General features: G+C 41.3%; 1 protein-coding gene across 3 annotated transcripts in view; it reads left to right on the top strand.

The window, feature by feature from the left end:
• znfx1 (zinc finger, NFX1-type containing 1) overlaps positions 1-19551 on the top strand; it is a 62548-nt gene continuing 42997 nt past the window's right edge. For 2 of the 3 annotated variants that reach the window (XM_061889470.1, XM_061889460.1), the window contains exons 1-8: positions 1-146; positions 4620-4707; positions 4789-5402; positions 10061-10289; positions 10360-10709; positions 10807-10986; positions 13605-13711; positions 18387-18619. In XM_061889470.1, the coding sequence (XP_061745454.1) occupies positions 4677-4707; positions 4789-5402; positions 10061-10289; positions 10360-10709; positions 10807-10986; positions 13605-13711; positions 18387-18619 (1744 nt within the window). In that variant the 5' untranslated portion in view covers positions 1-146; positions 4620-4676. The remainder of the gene's footprint in view (positions 147-4619; positions 4708-4788; positions 5403-10060; positions 10290-10359; positions 10710-10806; positions 10987-13604; positions 13712-18386; positions 18620-19551) is intronic. The other variant, XM_061889479.1, reaches the window with a different exon arrangement.

The raw sequence follows: 19551 nt of genomic DNA on the forward strand, positions 1-19551 counted from the left end.
GCGCGTGTGTGTGCGTGTGTGTGTGTTCTGACGTGGGGAAACGAAAACCAAGAGGAAACTGAAACCTAACTCAGCAATAAAAGCGCACAAGAGCAAGCCTGACTCAGAAGAACAGCAGAGATTCATGGAGGTGAATGTGACCTGACGTAAGTCTTTATTATTATTAATATTATTACTATTATTATTATGATGTCATTTTCTTGTGTTGCCTACCTTTCTCATTGTGGTCATTAGTTTCGTTAGAAAATTAACTTTAACGATTTAATTTTTAAAAAAATATTTTATAAAAATAAACTCTTTGTCGGTGCTTATCCACCATTATATTGAGATGATACACGATTTTGTCTTATATTATACGTTGCAGATTGTATGCACTTGTAAGTGAATGCTGTTCTGTCAAATAAAGAACAAAAACGCGGATGTCTCTGATGTTGTTTTGCAGTGTGCATTAGCAGCTGTTTCCTCGTTTAATTTTTTTTTTTTTTTTTTACAAAATTGCGCTTCCGTTTTGCTGACGCTTTCAAGGTTTCGTTTCGGATGAAGTGAAGCTGGCCATCTTTATGTAGTTCTCTTGATCAGCCAGCAGAGGGAGCCTTCTTTTTGTTGCGGAACGAGTGGAATGGCCTAATACTTGATTGAATACTATACAAATCTTAAAAAAGAAAAAATAATTGAGGGAGGGTTTTTTTTGGGGGGGGGGGGGGGAGGATGGGGGGGGTTGATGCACTAATTGAAAGTGTATCTTGTATATTTTTATGTTGATTTAATAAAAAAAATAAAAATAAATAAATACAATTGATACGTTCGCCCTTAATTTTTTTTTAGGGGGGGGGGGGGGTTGATGCACTAATTGAAAGTGTATCTTGTATATTTTTATGTTGATTTAATAAATAAATAAATAAAAATGAATACAATTGATACGTTCGCCCTTAATAAATTCAATATATATATACACACACATAATGGTATGAAAAAAATAAATAAATAATATATATATATGTCTTGATTGGATTATCCAGAGAATAGTGGTTGATTCCGTGGTAGAGCGCAATATGTATGTGTGGGAAAAATCACAAGACTACTTCATCTCTGCAGAACTGTTTCATGAGGGGTTCCCTCAATCTCCTGTAGAACATGACACTCCTTCACTGTCATGATTAGGCAGAATTTCGGCAATAGTGCAGTTAACTGTTGTTAATACAAATATGTATATATATATATATATATATATATATATATATATATATATATATCTATATATATATATATATATATATATATATATATATATATATATATATATATATATATATATATATATATATATATATATATATATATATATATATATATATATATATATATGTTCGGGCTTCACGGTGGGAGAGGGGTTAGTGCGTCTGCCTCACAATACGAAGTTCCTGCAGTCCTGGGTTCAAATCCAGGCTTGGGATCTTTCTGTGTGGAGTTTGCATGTTCTCCCCGTGAATGCGTGGGTTCCCTCCGGGTACTCCGGCTTCCTCCCACTTCCAAAGACATGCACCTGGGGATAGGTTGATTGGCAACACTAAATTGGCCCTAGTGTGTGAATGTGAGTGTGAATGTTGTCTGTCTATCTGTGTTAGCCCTGCGATGAGGTGGCGACTTGTCCAGGGTGTACACTGCCTTCCGCCGGATTGTAGCTGAGATAGGCGCCAGCGCCCCCCGCAACCCCGAAAGGGAATAAGCGGTAGAAAATGGATGGATGGATATATATGTTTAGTTTTTCTTGTAAAATATTTACTTGCGTTGACTAAAATTACAACTTTTATTATTACACTGCCAAATTCTTGGTTTTTCTTGTGGAATTGTGACATTTTTCTTGAGAAATTCCAACTATCACAAGACTACTTCATCTCTACAGAACTGTTTCATGAGGGGTTCCCTCAATCCATAGGAGATTGAGGGAACCCCTCATGAAACAGTTCTGTAGAGATGAAGTAGTCTTGTGATTTTTCCCACACCTACATATATATATATAGTTGGAATTTCTCAAGAAAAATGTCACAATTCCACAAGAACAACCAAGAATTTGGCAGTGTAATAATAAAAGTTGTAATTTCAGTCAACGCAAGTAAACATTTTACAAGAAAAACTGAACATATATATATCTATATATATATATTTGTATTAACAACAGTTAACTGCACTATTACCGAAATTCTGCAAAATCTATGACAGTGAAGGAGTGTCATGTTTACTCAGGGTTCACATAGAGGAGGCTTGTGGGCCATATTTGGACCAATATTCTGAGGCACTTTAGAGGTTCTACCTTAGCTTTTTTTTTGCTCTCATGTCGGTCTTTAATATTACTTGTGTTATACACCACGGGCTATAGGAATGACTGCATCCTGTGGTAACACCGTACAGTCTCCAAGCTTTAAAGTTTGCGGATCAAAAACGTGACTGTGTGGGTGTTACTTCGTGTCTAGAGGGCTTCTTTAATCCATGTTTAGAAAGTCGTAAATAGTTTTTTTTGGTACTGCAGCTGCATGAAAATATTCCATTTAATAAATAATTTCTACTTTGCGGAAATGTGTTTACCACGGCCAGGCCGGAACAAATTAACAGTGATAAATGAGGGTTCGCTGTATTGCTTTTGATGATATTTGAATTCTTCCAGAGTCTTCCCAGATTATTTTATTCTGAAATGAAGAGGGGTGACCAAAACCGTACTTTAACAATTGGACAAGCGCTAGAAATTGGATGGATGAATGGAAAATAAGAATAAGTACACACAACAGAGATACCACGCCTGAAGAGAGCGAATGAGCTATCAAGACGTCAATGCAGTCTCTCTAATGGCTGTTTGCCTTCACAGGCTTTTTGTTTGTTTGGCTTGCCCCAACTTGCCAGCAGGAATCGAAACTTAACTTAAGAATTGACTGTGAAACCTATGACATCATTAATAATGACACATTATAGGTGTGTCAGCGTTCATAATAATCATTAATAATGACACATTATAGGTGTGTCAGCGTTCATAAATATCACATGATCTATTTATTGTGTTGATCGCCTTGTAGTAGAATGAAAACAACTTTCTTATCTTGGTAAAAGAAGGGAACACGTTTCCCTCAACAAAAGTACTGTAAGCCTATGTTCATAATAAGATATTAAGAAATAATATATTATTATTTTGCTCACAAACAGCTGGGGAGCACAACAACGTCGATGATGAGCTACTGAAGCGAGCTGTCGCCATAATCATGTGGCCTGACACAACCGCATAGAGCAGGGGTCCCCAAACTACGGCTTGTGGGCCAAATCCGGCCCACCAGCATCCATGTTCTACCGCTTGTTACTCTCTGTGTCTCCTAGCAGCTCAGGCAAATCATATAGTCTAAAAATTCCTTTTTTCCATCGATAATGTCACATCTTCATGCGCGGAATGTCTATACGTTAGGTCAGGAAAAAACACACAGGCTATATCATCCCTACAAGCCTACAAGGGAAACCTGTTCTTAAGGGGATTTTATCATACCCTATTATATATATTGTATATTATATCATATATTTTATTATATATGATATAATGTACAGGCTCATATGGATATATGGATGATACAGCAGAGGATTGGGAGAAACCAAAATAGAACTTTTTGGTATAAACTCAACTCGTCGTATTTGGAGGTAGAAGAATACTAAGTTTCATCCCAAGAACACCACAACTACTGTGAAGCATGGGGGTGGAAACATCATGCTTTGGGGCTGTTTTTCTGTTAAGGGGACAGGAGGATTGATCCCTGTTAAGGAAAGAATGAATGGGGCCATGTACAGTATCGTGAGATTTTGAACCAAAACCTCCTTCCATCAGTGAGAGCTTTGAATGGTTGACCAAATACTTATTTTCCGCCATAATTTACAAATAAATTCTTTAAAATTCCTACAATGTGAATTTTTTTTTCACATTCTGTCTCTCACAGTTGAAGTGTACCTATGATGAGAATTACAGACCTCTGTCATCATTTTAAGTGGGAGAACTTGCACAATCGGTGGCCATGTACAGTATCGTGAGATTTTGAACCAAAACCTCCTTCCATCAGTGAGAGCTTTGAATGGTTGACCAAATACTTATTTTCCGCCATAATTTACAAATAAATTCTTTAAAATTCCTACAATGTGAATTTTTTTTTCACATTCTGTCTCTCACAGTTGAAGTGTACCTATGATGAGAATTACAGACCTCTGTCATCATTTTAAGTGGGAGAACTTGCACAATCGGTGGCTGACTAAATACTTTTTTGCCCCACTGTATATATATATATATATATATATATATATATATATATATATATATATATATATATATATATATATATATATACATATATATATATATTTGTTAGGTCAGGAAAAAACACAGTGGCTATTTCATTCCTTGAAATAGCCAGATTTTTTTTAACCCAATGCGGCCCTCGAGTCAAAAAGTTTGGGGACCCCTGGCATAGAGTGTGAATGCCGGGGGCCCGGGCCCTGGTTCTACTGTACCATTTAAACTGTAGCACAGTAGAGAGACCTGAAAATATGCATTCAATCCAGATTCATGCTCAAATATTTTTGTCAATCAAATTTTTTAGTGACCCAGGAATCATCGTTCTTCTAAAACTGAACAAGAACTGTGCGAGACCTTGGAAATGGAGAGAGGAGCATGTGGCTTCACCTCAAGTGAGGCATAAGAAAAAGTGTTTTTTTTTTGGTGTAAGTTTTTAAGGTTTCCTCATTTGTCGTGTTCCTGCAAATGTTCAGATTTTAGAGGTCTCCGAGGCAGAGGGCGTTGGAGAGGAGCAGAGGACGGAAGACGATCACACAGCTTTCAAGGAAGAGAGCCGGCAGTTGGAAGAAGAAGAGGTGGTGGTGGTGGAGCAAGAGGGGATCCTTTAATGGAAGGAGCAGTTGGATGGGAACGTGGGTGGGATTCGGGAGGACTCAGAGGGAATGAGGCGAGAAGGAGAGGTTGGAGAGGACATAGTACGTCAGGTGACAGAAGAGGTGGTGGAGGTGAAAGGCAAAGTAGAAACGGAAAACGTCAGGGTCCTCAACTGGGCTTCAAAACCTTGCAGGATATTTCTGAACAGGAACCGTCAGCGGTGGCCATCACCCTTTCCTCTCACCCCGCCATGCCCGACTTGCTGAAGGAAACCAACATGGAGAAGAACCGGGTGGAGCTCCTCTGTTTGTTGCTCAGTAAAGCCTTCAAGGCTAAAAACAACAGAAGCACCGTGCAGCACCTGGCCCATCTCTTAAAAGATTCAGGCTTCTTTCGCACCACCCTGCCGCACTACCTGGCCGGCATGTGGTCGGAGTCCAATCCGGTCAGCAGGAAACAGGAGCTGGAAAACATTGTGGTGATTCTCACGCAGGTAAAGACATCAACAGTAATTGAGCCTTATGGGCTGTCAAAATATTTTGGAAGTCCAGCAGACATGTAACACAGTTATCATTTATGTTGGATAATCAGTAGAAAAATAATCAATGATTAATAGACGGCTCCGGTACTTTCAAAATTGCAGGTCAGTTTTCTCAGGGCATTTAATTGATCACAACTGTATTGTTCAGTTTGTCTTAGATGTCGTTTGGCTTCTCATCCAAGCAGGCTTCATCAGTCCATACTCATAGACTTAGGTTGTTCAGATCTAGTAAACTAAATGCTGGTGCCAAATCCCCAACCATTTATACTGGAACAAAATGAGGCTGTGCTTAGGGAAGGATGGTATTGCTCTTTATCAGAGGTGAGTAGAGTAGCCAGAAATTGTACTCAAGTAAGAGTACTGTTACTTTAGAGATTTATTACTCAAGTAAAAGTAAGGAGTAGTCATCCAAATATTTACTTGAGTAAAAGTAAAAAGTATGTTGTGAAAAAACTACTCAAGTACTGAGTAACTGATGAGTAACCTGTTTGTTTAATGATTACAGCAACAAATAATGCACAAAAACATAAAAAATTCAGAGCCAGGAATATCTCTTAAGCAACTAAAACAATAATATACATTAAATAATAATACATTAAAATAAAAAAATTAAGGCAAATTGAGCCACAATAACTTAACAGCACCATAGACTCAGTAGGCATTCATCGATTGATTGATTGATTGATTAAAACTTGTATTAGTAGATTGCACAGTACAGTACATATTCTGTACAATTGACCACTAAATGGTAACACCCCAATAAGTTTTTCAACGTTAATCAATTACTTAATAAATGACCAAGTCGAGGTGATCTACCTCATATATACATACACACACATATCATATATATATATACATATATATATACAGTATATAATTTATAGTTATTTATTTTGCCGTTTTTGTTGACATGTCAAAGGTGTTTTAATGAATATACATGCATGTTTAACACATAGATTCCTATCTTTCATGAAGACAAGAATATAAGTTGGTGTATTACCTGATTCTGATGACTTGCATTGATTGGAATCAGACAGTATAGTGCTGATATTGTCCACATTTTCAAATGGAGGAGAAAAAAAGTTCCTCCTTTCTGTCTAATACCACATAAAAGTCGTTGGTTTTTGGCATCTTATTTGTCCAGCTTCCATATTCGTTTTTATACACTTTACAAGAAATACATTGGCGGTAAACTCCGTAGCTTGCTAGCTTGTTTGCGCTGGCTTTCAGCGACTCCTATTTTGTTAGCGCAGGCGCGATGGAGCGGCGCTTTTATTGTGAAGACAGGAACTGTGCAATCAGTCTTTAGGCTTTTGACGGGAAGTACGGTTGAAATAAAAAGTGTCTTTTTTCCTTTACACTTTTAATTGATTGATTGATACTTTTATTATTAGATTGCACAGTTCAGTAGATATTCCGTACAATTGACCACTAAATGGTAACACCCCAATAAGGTTTTAAACCTTTTTAGGTCGGATTCGACGTGTGACGGTCACGTGACCGCCTGGTTTTGTTTGATTGGTCCAACGTCACCAGTGACTGCATTTGATTGGTGAAACGCAGGCATGCGTAGTTCCTACTTTGAATGCGTATCTGACAACATCAAAACAAATAAAGCGTGCATTAACAGATCGATAAAAAAAAAAGTAGCGAGTAACAAGCTGATTGTAGATAAATGGAGCGGAGTAAAAGTAGCGTTTCTTCTCTATAAATATACTCAAGTAAAAGTAAAAGTATGTTGCATAAAAACTACTCTTACAAGTACAATTTATCCCAAAAGTTACTCAAGTAGATGTAACGGAGTAAATGTAGCGCGTTACTACCCACCTCTGCTCTTAATGTGGTTTAAAAAACAACTTTTGCCTACTCTTGTATACATTGTTGGGGCTTTGGCACCAGCATCTAGACTACTAGATCTGACCAATCTAAGTCTATGAGCATGAACTGATAAAGCCTGCTTGGATGACAGGAAAAACATCTGAGACAATCCAAACAATCCAGTTGCTATGGATTAAATACTCTGAGAATATACAGTTGTGGTCAAAAGTTTACATACATGAAAATAATGTCATGGCTGTCTTGAGTTTCCAATACGTTCTACAACTTTTATTTTTTTTTGTGATTGATTGGAGCACATACTTGTTTGTCACAAAAAAACATTCATGAAGTTTGGTTCTTTTATGAATTTATTATGGGTCTACAGTGAGCAAATCTACTAGGTCAATATGTGACCTAGTAGATTTGTGAATATGTGAGCAAATCTACTAGGTCAAAAGTATACATACAGCAATGTTAATATTTGGTTGCATTGTCCCTTGGCAGGTTTAACTGCAATAAGGCACTGAGGGGTTCCGGTTTGGTAACCGCAGGATTAGGTCTCTGCTTTTTGCAGATGATGTGGTCCTGATGGCTTCATCTGACCGGGATCTTCAGCTCTCGCTGGATCGGTTCGCAGCCGAGTGTGAAGCGACCGGAATGAGAATCAGCACCTCCAAGTCCGAGTCCATGGTTCTCGCCCGGAAAAGGGTGGAGTGCCATCTCCGGGTTGGGGAGGAGACCCTGCCCCAAGTACCTAGGAGTCTTGTTCACGAGTGAGGGAAGAGTGGATCGTGAGATCGACAGGCGGATCGGTGCGGCGTCTTCAGTAATGCGGACGTTGTACCGATCCGTTGTGGTGAAGAAGGAGCTGAGCCGGAAGGCAAAGCTCTCAATTTATCGGTCGATCTACGTTCACATCCTCACCTATGGTCATGACCGAAAGGATAAGATCACGGTTACAAGCGGCCGAAATGAGTTTCCTCCGCCGTGTGGCGGGGCTCTCCCTTAGAGAGAGGGTGAGAAGCTCTGCCATCCGGGAGGAGCTCAAAGTAAAGCCGCTGCTCCTTCACATCGAGAGGAGCCAGATGAGGTGGTTCGGGCATCTGGTCAGGATGCCACCCGAACGCCTCCCTAGGGAGGTGTTTAGGGCACGTCCAACCGGTAGGAGGCCACTGGGAAGACCCAGGACACGTTGGGAAGACTATGTCTCCCAGCTGGCCTGGGAACGCCTCGGGATCCCCCGGGAAGAGCTAGACGAAGTGGCTGGGGAGAGGGAAGTCTGGGTTTCCCTGCTTAGGCTGTTGCCCCCGCGACCCGACCTCGGATAAGCGGAAGATGATGGATGGATGGATGGAAGGCACTTTTGGTAGCCATCCACAAGCTTCTGGCAAGCTTCTGCTTGATTGTTTGACCACTCCTCTTGACAAAATTGGTGCATCCATCCATCCATCCATTTTCTACCGCTTATTCCCTTTTGGGGTCGCGGGGGGCGCTGGCGCCTATCTCAGCTACAATCGGGCGGAAGGCGGGGTACACCCTAGACAAGTCGCCAACTTATCGCAGGGCCAACACAGATAGACAGACAACATTCAATCAATCAATCAATCAATGTTTACTTATATAGCCCTAAATCACTAGTGTCTCAAAGGGCTCCACAAACCACCACGACATCCTCGGTAGGCCCACATAAGGGCAAGGAAAACTCACACCCAGTGGGACATCGGTGACAATAATGACCCAGTGGGACGTCGGTGACAATGATGATTATGAGAACCTTGGAGAGGAGGAAAGCAATGGATGTCGAGCGGGTCTAACATGATACTGTGAAAGTTCAATCCACAATGGATCCAACACAGTCGCGAGAGTCCAGTCCAAAGCGGATTCAACACAGCAGCGAGAGTCCCGTTCACAGCGGAGCCAGCAGGAAACCATCCCAAGCGGAGGCGGATCAGCAGCGCAGAGATGTCCCCAGCCGATACACAGGCAAGCAGTACATGGCCACCGGATCGGACCGGACCCCCTCCACAAGGGAGAGTGGGACATAGAAGAAAAAGAAAAGAAACGGCAGATCAACTGGTCTAAAAAGGGAGTCTATTTAAAGGCTAGAGTATACAAATGAGTCTATTTAAAGGCTAGAGTATACAAATGAGTTTTAAGGTGAGACTTAAATGCTTCTACTGAGGTGGCATCTCGAACTGTTACCAGGAGGGCATTCCAGAGTACTGGAGCCCGAACGGAAAACGCTCTATAGCCCGCAGACTTTTTTTGGGCTTTGGGAATCACTAATAAGCCGGAGTCCTTTGAACGCGGATTTCTTGCCGGGACATATGGTACAATACAATCGGCAAGATAGGATGGAGCTAGAGCGTGTAGTATTCAGACTCACATTCACACACTAGGGCCAATTTAGTGTAGCCAATCAACCTATCCCCAGGTGCATGTCTTTGGAAGTGGGAGGAAGCCGGAGGGAACCCACACGGTCACGGGGAGGACATGCAAACTCCACACAGAAAGATCCAGAGCCCGAGATTGAACCCAGGACTACTCAGGGCCTTCGTATTGTGAGACAGACGCACTAACCCCTCTTCCACACTGTACTTAAGACTACAATAATTCTCGTATTTCATGCTTCCTACGCCGGTGTTCTCTCTGCGCACTTCCCGACTGCACATCTTCGTTCTAGTTCTAGCTGCTTCTCCCTAAAAAAAGAACCTCCATACAAAACACCAGACCCTAACATCATCACTAGTTTTCAAATCTCACCACCTGCCTCTTCTATTCGTGATCTTTAGGTCCTCACCATCTTTCCCGCTAGCTCTGTGGAAGCAGTGGGTTTGCTTCTGACACTGCTCCAAGCTTCCATGAACAGATTGAAAACAGCAGGAGTTGATATCCCGGCTCAGGTGGCAGAAAGTGTAGAAAAGCTTGAGGACCTGGTGAAGCACGTCCAGGACCGGTCTTGTGAAGGAACTCTCCACCCGGGCAGGGACACCTACAGTCTCCTACACAGTGATGATCCAGGTAACAGGCATTTTGTTTATTCATCTCGGTTTTTTGTCTGAGTTTGCGGCTGAAATTCCCCTTTTCTCAGGCGAAGAGGAGGAGCAGCCGATGTTTAGGAACATTCCCATTTTCCCAACTCCTGAAGAGTTGGAGGAGGACAGTCGGCCCTCTCTTAGATCCAACATCATCTCAAAGCGGTACACCAACACTCTCATCTACCTGGACACGCACTTCAGGCTCATGAGAGAGGACTTGTTGCGGGATCTTCGTGAAGGGATTCAACTGTTGCGTCACAACTGGATGGAACCGGATGATACAGAGCTAAAGAAAAAGCGCTTCGACAATATCCATGTGTATTTTGACGTCAAAATCGGGGTGCCCCGTTGCATACGGACCAATCTTGCCTACGACATCCAGTTTGATGTACAGCCACTTAAGGTTAGCTCCGCCCAAATCATCCAGTGAGATTACTGAGATAGATGCACGGTTGTTGAAAATGTCAAAGTGTGTTAAATCTATGCTGTTTTCTCATCAGTTTGTGCGCTGGGAGAACTCCAAGAGATTGATGTTCGGTTCTCTGGTCTGCCTGTCCTGTGATCCTTTTGAGAGCTTCCTGTATGCCACAGTGGTGGACCGGGACCCCAAGCTGGTTGAGAAAGGACAGATCCTGATTGCGTTCACTGACGAGAGCAGATTAAAACTGGCAGGAATAGAGGTATCAGAGCACATTTGTTCTATTGCCGATGTTACTAGTGGTGAAATACATTGCCTGTCCGAGCAAAAGTTAACACACCAATATTTAACTTGAACTGCCTGTAGTTTGGATTAGGGGACACTTTTACTGTGGCATCGCTTCCAGATGATTCTGCAATGTCACAACATATTTTTTTGTCCAGAGTTACATATATTCTCTGCCAAGATGTTGTATTATGTACAGTCGTCCCACATTTAGCGTGGCTATTTGGTTGTAGGCCAGACTGTGGAAGACAAATCAGGATTACAATGAACAAATCAAATAGTGTCATAGTTGGAGCATAAAAAACAGTCTACGGCCTTCTAAATATGTTTTTTTTCCACGTAACTAGAGCCCTCTAAACATGAATTAATACCCATATAGTCACATTTACACTTGAAATTGGATCGGACCTGAAGCCATAGATGTTGATCAGGTCATCCCCACATAAAAGACGAAACATGTTAAGAAAATATGCTTTAAGACAAAAAGCACTGCATAATTTGAAGTGTTTACTGGTGAGGGACGACTGTATGGTATATTGCTTGGATTTCAACACGTGACCTTTTCCCGGAAGTCAAAACCAGTGGTGGTCAATGAAGCTAAGATTGCTGTTGGATAGCAAGCAACACGCAAACTACTGGAGAACAAAAATCATCCTGCAAAAAGCAGATACGAGCAAAAAAAAAATAAATAAAAAAAAAAATATATATATATATAAAATGTTTTTAATATATGTACTGTATATATATACATTTTTTTCAATATATATATTAGGGGTGTAACGGTACGTGTATGTGTATTGAAACGTTTCGGTACAGGGGTTTCGGTTCGGCACGCGGGCGTACCAAACAAGTTTGTAAGTCTTCACAAGCTGCTCTGCTTTCTGCCTCTGTCTCAGCAGCAAGCATTTGTAGCACCCACACAGCCATCTGATTGGTTACATACAAAGCCAATCAGCAGTGCGTATTCAGAGCGATGTAACAGCCAAGCAGGAGTGGGTATTCAGAGCGCATGGAGTCACTGCTTCAGCGTCGAGCAGATATTCGTTTAGCAGGGGAGCAGCGGACTCTCCCCCAATTATACTAAACACTTTCAAGTCAACTACTTTCTCAACATCACTATGAGCCCGTTGACTTTCTAGAAACTTAAACTGCAGTTCAGCTCGCTCGCAGTTCTGGCTTAGGTGAAGGCTAATTAGCTTTTAGCGTAACGTTAGCTTATTTTGCTGTGCGCGTGTGTGTGTGTGTGCGTGTGTTAGGGGCAGGAAAGCCCTGTCTGTCTGTTATTTCATTGAACTCCACGGTGTACTGGGATGAATAGTCTCTCCTATTGCTGTTGTACTATTTTTTCAGCTATAGTTACATTAATCATTAGTAATGTAGCAGCCTAGTTTTGAATGGCAGGGTCCATGCTATCACATGTTGATAAAAATATAGCATTTACATAATAAAAGTCAACTACAGGCTTCCCAAATGCTTTAATAAATTAAGCCTGATGAGTTGACTTGAAACTGTTTAATGTCGCGCTTTTTATATGTCGAAGAAAGGTTTTGTCATTTTATTTAATCAAAGCAACAACTTGAGGCAGTTTAATGTGGATTAACGTGGGCAGAATTATTATGTTAAAAGGATAAAGCCATTGTTTACAAATTTGGTAAATAAATAACCAAAAAACTTATATTTTGTTGTTTTCTTACTGTACCGAAAATGAACCGAACCGTGACCTCTAAACCGAGGTACGTACCGAACCGACATTTTTGTGTACCGTTACACCCCTAATAAATATATATATATATATATATAGGTAAACTTTGAGTGATTGATTGAACTCTAAAGAAACATTCATCCTTTTTGCGATTTGAAAGATTCGTACAGCTGAAAACAACACAAGCATAGGGCATTTTTTTCTTTGAGAAAGGCTAAACGGCGCTTAGAATCCATTAAGTTAAGGTTAAAGTACCAATGATTGTCACACGCATACTATGTGTGGTGAAATTTGTCCTCTGCATTTGACCCATCCCCTTTTTCGCCCCCTGGGAGGTGAGGGGAGGAGTGGGCAGCAGCAGTGGCCACGCCCGGGAATCCTTTAGGGGGGATTTAATTCTAATTCCAACCCTTGATGCTGAGTGGCAAGCACGGAGGTAATGGGTCCCATTTTTATAGTCTTTGGTATGACTCGGCGGGGGGTTTGAACTCACAACCTACCAATCTCAGGGCGGACACTTTAACACTACTGATGTGACGTCGGTCACAATTTACAAATTATATTGATGACAGAAGATGTTGGCCATTGCACAAAGTTTCTCAACAACATACACTTTTGAACAGTCCTTAACCTATTTTTTGTCAGCATTCTCCTTGGATAGGATCTCATGCTTGATGAATGTCAATAATTTTACTCTTCTGAAAGAGATTAAAATAGTTTTCCTGACCAAAAACATTGTGTCTTAAAATTATTATTATTTTTTTTCAAATTAGAATCTACTCACTACGTTTGTTGGGGGTAAAAAAAAAAAACTTTTCTTGTATTTATTTATTTAGTACGGAAAGGACTTGTGGTGAAACAGACAAGGCACTAAACCTTTTGTGGTCCTCCAGAAAGACCAGGTGTTTGTGATGGTTGAGACCCCCGCCTACTTCGAGGCCTATCGTCATGTTCTAGAGGGCCTGCAAGAACAAGATGATAACGACATGCCCTTTCAGAGGTAGGAACAATTTACTTTGAACGTTCTGGTATTATTTCTCCTGGGGACGGGGTGGCGCAGTTGGGAGAGTAGCCGTGCCAGCAACCTGAGGGTTCCTGGTTTAATCCCCACCTTCTACCAACCTCGTCACGTCTGTTGTGTCCTAGAGCAAGACACTTCACCCTTGCTCCTGATGGCTCGTGGTTAGGGCCTTGCATGGCAGCTACCACCATCAGTGTGTGAATGTGTGTGTGAATGGGTGAATGTGGAAATAGTGTCAAAGCGCTTTGAGTACCTTGAAGGTAGAAAATCGCTATACAAGTATAACCCATTTACCATTTATGCAATATAGTATTCATTGGTTGGATAACAACATCTTGTGTCATAGTGCTGGGTATTAGCAGGGACTTCACCATACGAAATGTATCATGATACTTAAAGGGGAAGATTATCACAATTTCAGAAGGGTTAAAACCAATAAAAAATCAGTTCCCAGTGGCTTATTTTATTTTTCGAAGTTTTTTTAAAAATTTTACCGATCACGCAATATCAAAAAAGGCTTTAAAGTGCCTGATTTTCGCTATCTGTGAAGCCACCGTCCATTTTCCTGTGACGTCACCCAGTGATGCCAATACAAACAAACAGATAGCACAGCAAGATATAGCGACATTAGCTCGGATTCAGACTCGGATTTCAGCGGCTTAAGCGATTCAACACCTGTATTGAAACGGATGGTTGGGGAAGGAGGCAGATAGCGAAAACGAAATTGAAGAAGAAACTGAAGCTATTGAGCGAATAGCTATTGACGCCATTCGGCCATGACAAAATGTGCAGACCAAACGATCGGGACTTTCGCATCTTGTGACACGGGAGCAACTTAAATCAGTCGATTAGTAAGTGTTTGTTTGGCATTAAATGTGGGTGGAGGGAAACGCTGGATGCAAATATAGCTACAAATGTACATACAGCTAGCCTAAATAGCATGTTAGCATTGATTAGCTGGCAGTCATGCCGCGACCAAATATGTCTGATTAGCACATAAGTCAATAACATCAACAAAACTCACCTTTGTGATTTCGTTAACTTTATCGTTGGAAATGTATCTGCAGGATATCCATACATCTCTGTGTTATGATACGATACTACTATTCATTACGATACTCTACATACTGTAGGTGGTTGAGAAATGTAAAATACAGCGTAAAATACAAGTTGTATTTATGGTAGTACACATGAATTGTTTGCTCCAAATTTTGCAACAATATCTAAAGTCGTGTGAGGGTATATTTTCAAGTGAAATTTGCCAGCGAGCACACCAGTCAGAGTCTTCTCATTCATTTTGCACTGACTGGTTTGATAAAAACTAACTGTCCTTAAGCCCCAGTAAAACAATGCTATTCGGTAACAGTAGAAGAGAAAGTCAAACACAAATACAAATAGACGGAATAGAAATGTAAAAAAGTTAAGTGAAAGCAAATTTCTATGTGTAATGTTTGATGATACAATGAACTGGAAATCTCATGGAAAAAATGTACAACATGAAGTGGCAAGAAATACGTCAATAATTAATAAAGCTAAATATGTATTTAACCAAAAATCACTTCATATTTTCTACTGCTCGCTAGTGTTACCATGTCTGTGTTATTGTGCAGAAATATGGGCAAATAACTATCAAAGTACACTAAGCATGTTACAAAAAAGATAAGTTAGAATAATACAGAATATTGGATATAGGGAATGCTCAAACCATATATTTATTGAAATGAAAAGAGTGAAATTCCAAGATATACCTAATTTACAAACAGCTAAAAGTATGCACAAAGCAAACTATAACCTGCTACCTAGGAACGTACAACTTCTTCCGAACAAAGGAGGAGCAATACAACCTCAGAGAAAAAAACTGTAACTTAAAACATTTGGATAATAATAATAATGGATTCGATTAATATACGTTTTTCTATACATTTAAAGCGCTTCACAGAGGCGTGGCGCAGTGGGAGAGTGGCCGTGCGCAACCCGAGGGTCACTGGTTAGAATCCCTCCTAGAACCAACCTCGTCACGTCCGTTGTGTCCTGAGCAAGACACTTTACCCTTGCTCCTGATGGGTGCTGGTTGGCGCCTTGCATGGCAGCTCCCTCCATCAGTGTGTGAATGTGTGTGTGAATGGATAAATGTGGAAGTAGTGTCAAAGCGCTTTGAGTACCTTGAAGGTAGAAAAGCGCTATACAAGTACAACCCATTTATCATTTATCATTCACTCCACGTTCACAGCTGGTGGTGGTAAGCTACATTTGTAGCCACAGTGTGTGTGTGACGATCATTGGGACTTTACCGTTTACCTTTTAACAGGAAGGTGAACAAAAGTGTTAGCAATTGCTATGAACTGGAACAATGGTAGGATTATATAAGCTCTACTTCTAGCTACTCCTTTTCGAACATGCTGAAATGAGAAACTGGAAATTGTATGCATGATCGAAATAAACTCGTACCATAACCACTATAATAACCATCACTGACGAATACAATGACCTGACCTGACAGTATAAAAAACCCACAGCGTCTATAAGGTACCCATCCACGGTTAAGGTAAATAAGCATGTGGGGGTCAACATAAATTGGGAGATTAATCCGCATTTATACAGGATCAATATGATAATTCTTTGTGATTAATCAATCGCAAGCATAAGCACGTTAAGGAATCTAATACATCAGATGACAGTAATAATTAATTCTACAAATTGGGTTAAAATAAATCAAATTTATTATAAAATTAGATTTTATTATTAATATTATTCTAAGTATTATACTGTAATAATTCAAATGATCATTTACAGTTTATTGCAATTGTACAGAAAAAGTGGATCAAGTTCACCCCTGGCTAAACTGGGGTCCTAGAAAGAATTTCAAAAATGTAAAACTTTGCATGATACAGAGCCAAAAGAAAAGCGCAAACTTTTTTATTAAGTGAATTATTACTAATCAAAGTTGAACTTCCATCCATCCATCCATCCATCTTCTTCCGCTTATCCGAGGTCGGGTCGCGGGGGCAGCAGCCTAAGCAGGGAAGCCCAGACTTCCCTCTCCCCAGCCACTTTGTCTAGCTCTTCCCGGGGGATCCCGAGGCGTTCCCAGGCCAGCCGGGAGACATAGTCTTCCCAACGTGTCCTGGGTCTTCCCCGTGGCCTCCTACCGGTTGGACGTGCCTGAAACACCTCCCTCGGGAGGCGTTCGGGTGGCATCCTGACCAGATGCCCGAACCACCTCATCTGACTCCTCTCGATGTGGAGGAGCAGCGGCTTTACTTTGAGTTCCTCCCGGATGACAGAGCTTCTCACCCTATCTCTAAGGGAGAGCCCCGCCACACGGCGGAGGAAACTCATTTCGGCCGCTTGTACCCGTGATCTTATCCTTTCGGTCATTACCCAAAGCTCATGACCATAGGTGAGGATGGGAACGTAGATCGACCGGTAAATTGAGAGCTTTGCCTTCCGGCTCAGCTCCTTCTTCACCACAACAGATCGGTACAACGTCCGCATTACTGAAGACGCCGCACCGATCCGCCTGTCGATCTCACGATCCACTCTTCCCCCACTCGTGAACAAGACTCCTAGGTACTTGAACTCCTCCACTTGGGGCAGGGTCTCCTCCCCAACCCGGAGATGGCACTCCACCCTTTTCCGGGAGAGAACCATGGACTCGGATTTGGAGGTGCTGATTCTCATTCCGGCCGCTTCACACTCGGCTGCGAACCGATCCAGTGAGAGCAGAAGATCCCGGCCAGATGAAGCCATCAGGACCACATCATCTGCAAAAAGCAGAGACCTAATCCCGCGGCCACCAAACCGGAACCCCTCAACGCCTTGACTGCGCCTAGAAATTCTGTCCATAAAAGTTATGAACAGAATCGGTGACAAAGGGCAACCTTGGCGGAGTCCAACCCTCACTGGAAACGTGTCCGACTTACTGCCAGCAATGCGGACCAAGCTCTGACACAGATCGTACAGGGACCGGACTGCCATAATAAGACAGTCCGATACCCCATACTCTCTGAGCACTCCCCACAGGACTTCCTGAGGGACACGGTCGAATGCCTTCTCCAAGTCCACAAAGCACATGTAGACTGGTTGGGCAAACTCCCATGCACCCTCAAGAACCCTGCCGAGAGTGTAGAGCTGGTCCACAGTTCCACGACCAGGACGAAAACCACACTGTTCCTCCTGAATCCGAGGTTCGACTATCCGGCGTAGCCTCCTCTCCAGTACACCTGAATAAACCTTACCGGGAAGGCTGAGGAGTGTGATCCCACGATAGTTGGAACACACCCTCCGGTCCCCCTTCTTAAAGAGAGTTGAACTTTATTAGATTTATTTTCAAATATAACTAAATCATGGGAAATACATTTTTCAACTATCATAAATTTAGAAACCTTATTATCGCAAGTCCGAAATGTCATCATCTTCATCACGGCTCCTTCCTTGCTGCGAGGATCAAAGGAGGGGGGGTACTGTTACTAAAATTACAGTTTCTATAAATATTGAGCGTAAAATTAGTTGAATGTTATTTAAATGTTTTTTGTTTTGCTGGTATATTGCAAGTGACAATAAACATAATTTACATCGAGGATTTAATCCTCTAAACTGTTATCATTACTAATATGGCTCTAGTTCCTCAATATAGTCATCCTTACTCTTACAGGTATATCGTGGAGTGTAACACAGACGTGCATCCACCGGCTTATTTGCAAGAAAACGACCTTTATAACCTGAGATCAATCACTCTACACAAGTTGCGAGTGCCACCCTTTCACATCCTGAGGGAAGAAGCCTGGCCCGTGCAGAAAGTGCTGGGCTTGGATGAGTCCCAGAAGCAAGCCCTCCGACTTGCTCTCACTAAGGAGCTGGCCATCATACAAGGACCCCCTGGCACTGGTAACGACAAATTGAGAAGCTTTTGCTCGTACACATCAAAATTAAAAGGTCCTTACCGGTCTTTTGATATTCGATTCTCAGGTTAAGAACAGTGTTAATTTTGACAGCAAAATTTTATTTGGTTTTAGTCATAGTCTTTTGACTAAAATGTAATTTAGTTTTAGTCATCATTTAGTTATTTGAATTGTTTTAGTTTTAGTCTAGTTTTAGTTGACGAAATACCATAAGATTATAGTCGACGAAAACTACAGTAGATTTAGTCGACTAAAGGGTAATATGTAAACCAGGGGTCGGGAACCTTTTTGGCTGAAAGAGCCATGAAAGCCAGATATTTCTAAATGTGTTTCCGTGAGAGCCATATAGGTGGCGACTTGTCCAGGGTGTACCCCACCTTCCGCCCTATTGTAGCTGAAATAGGCACCAGCGCCCACCACGACCCCAAAGGGAATAAACCGTAGAAAATGAATGAATGGATGGATGGATGGATGAGTACAACTAAATGCGTGCATTTTTAAGTAAGACCAACATTTTTAGAGTACAATTAGTCTCTTATTCTTTTTAATAACATTGTTATTCTAAAGTTAACCAATAATAAATATAATACTTCTTACCATTGATGCAACTTCTTGAACAGGTGCGATAGAAAATGGATGGTTGGATTAAAATGCATGAGAATGTTTTATAATTTCAACGTTATTTTTAACACTGTGATTACCAGCGGAATTATTCATTACTTATCGTGTTAAGCAATGTCAGCTCAGATTTATCTGAGAGCCAGATGCAGTCATCAAAAGAGCCACATCTGGCTCTAGAGCCATAGGTTCCCTACCCCTGATGTAAACTTTCCCTTCAATTTCTGAAAGTCAAAGCGAAACAGCCGAAAAATCACTGATACAAGTCGTATTTTGATGAAAATCATGTCTCAAATTGAG

Source organism: Nerophis ophidion, linkage group LG02, assembly GCF_033978795.1.
Source record: "Nerophis ophidion isolate RoL-2023_Sa linkage group LG02, RoL_Noph_v1.0, whole genome shotgun sequence".
NCBI lineage: Eukaryota > Metazoa > Chordata > Actinopteri > Syngnathiformes > Syngnathidae > Nerophis > Nerophis ophidion.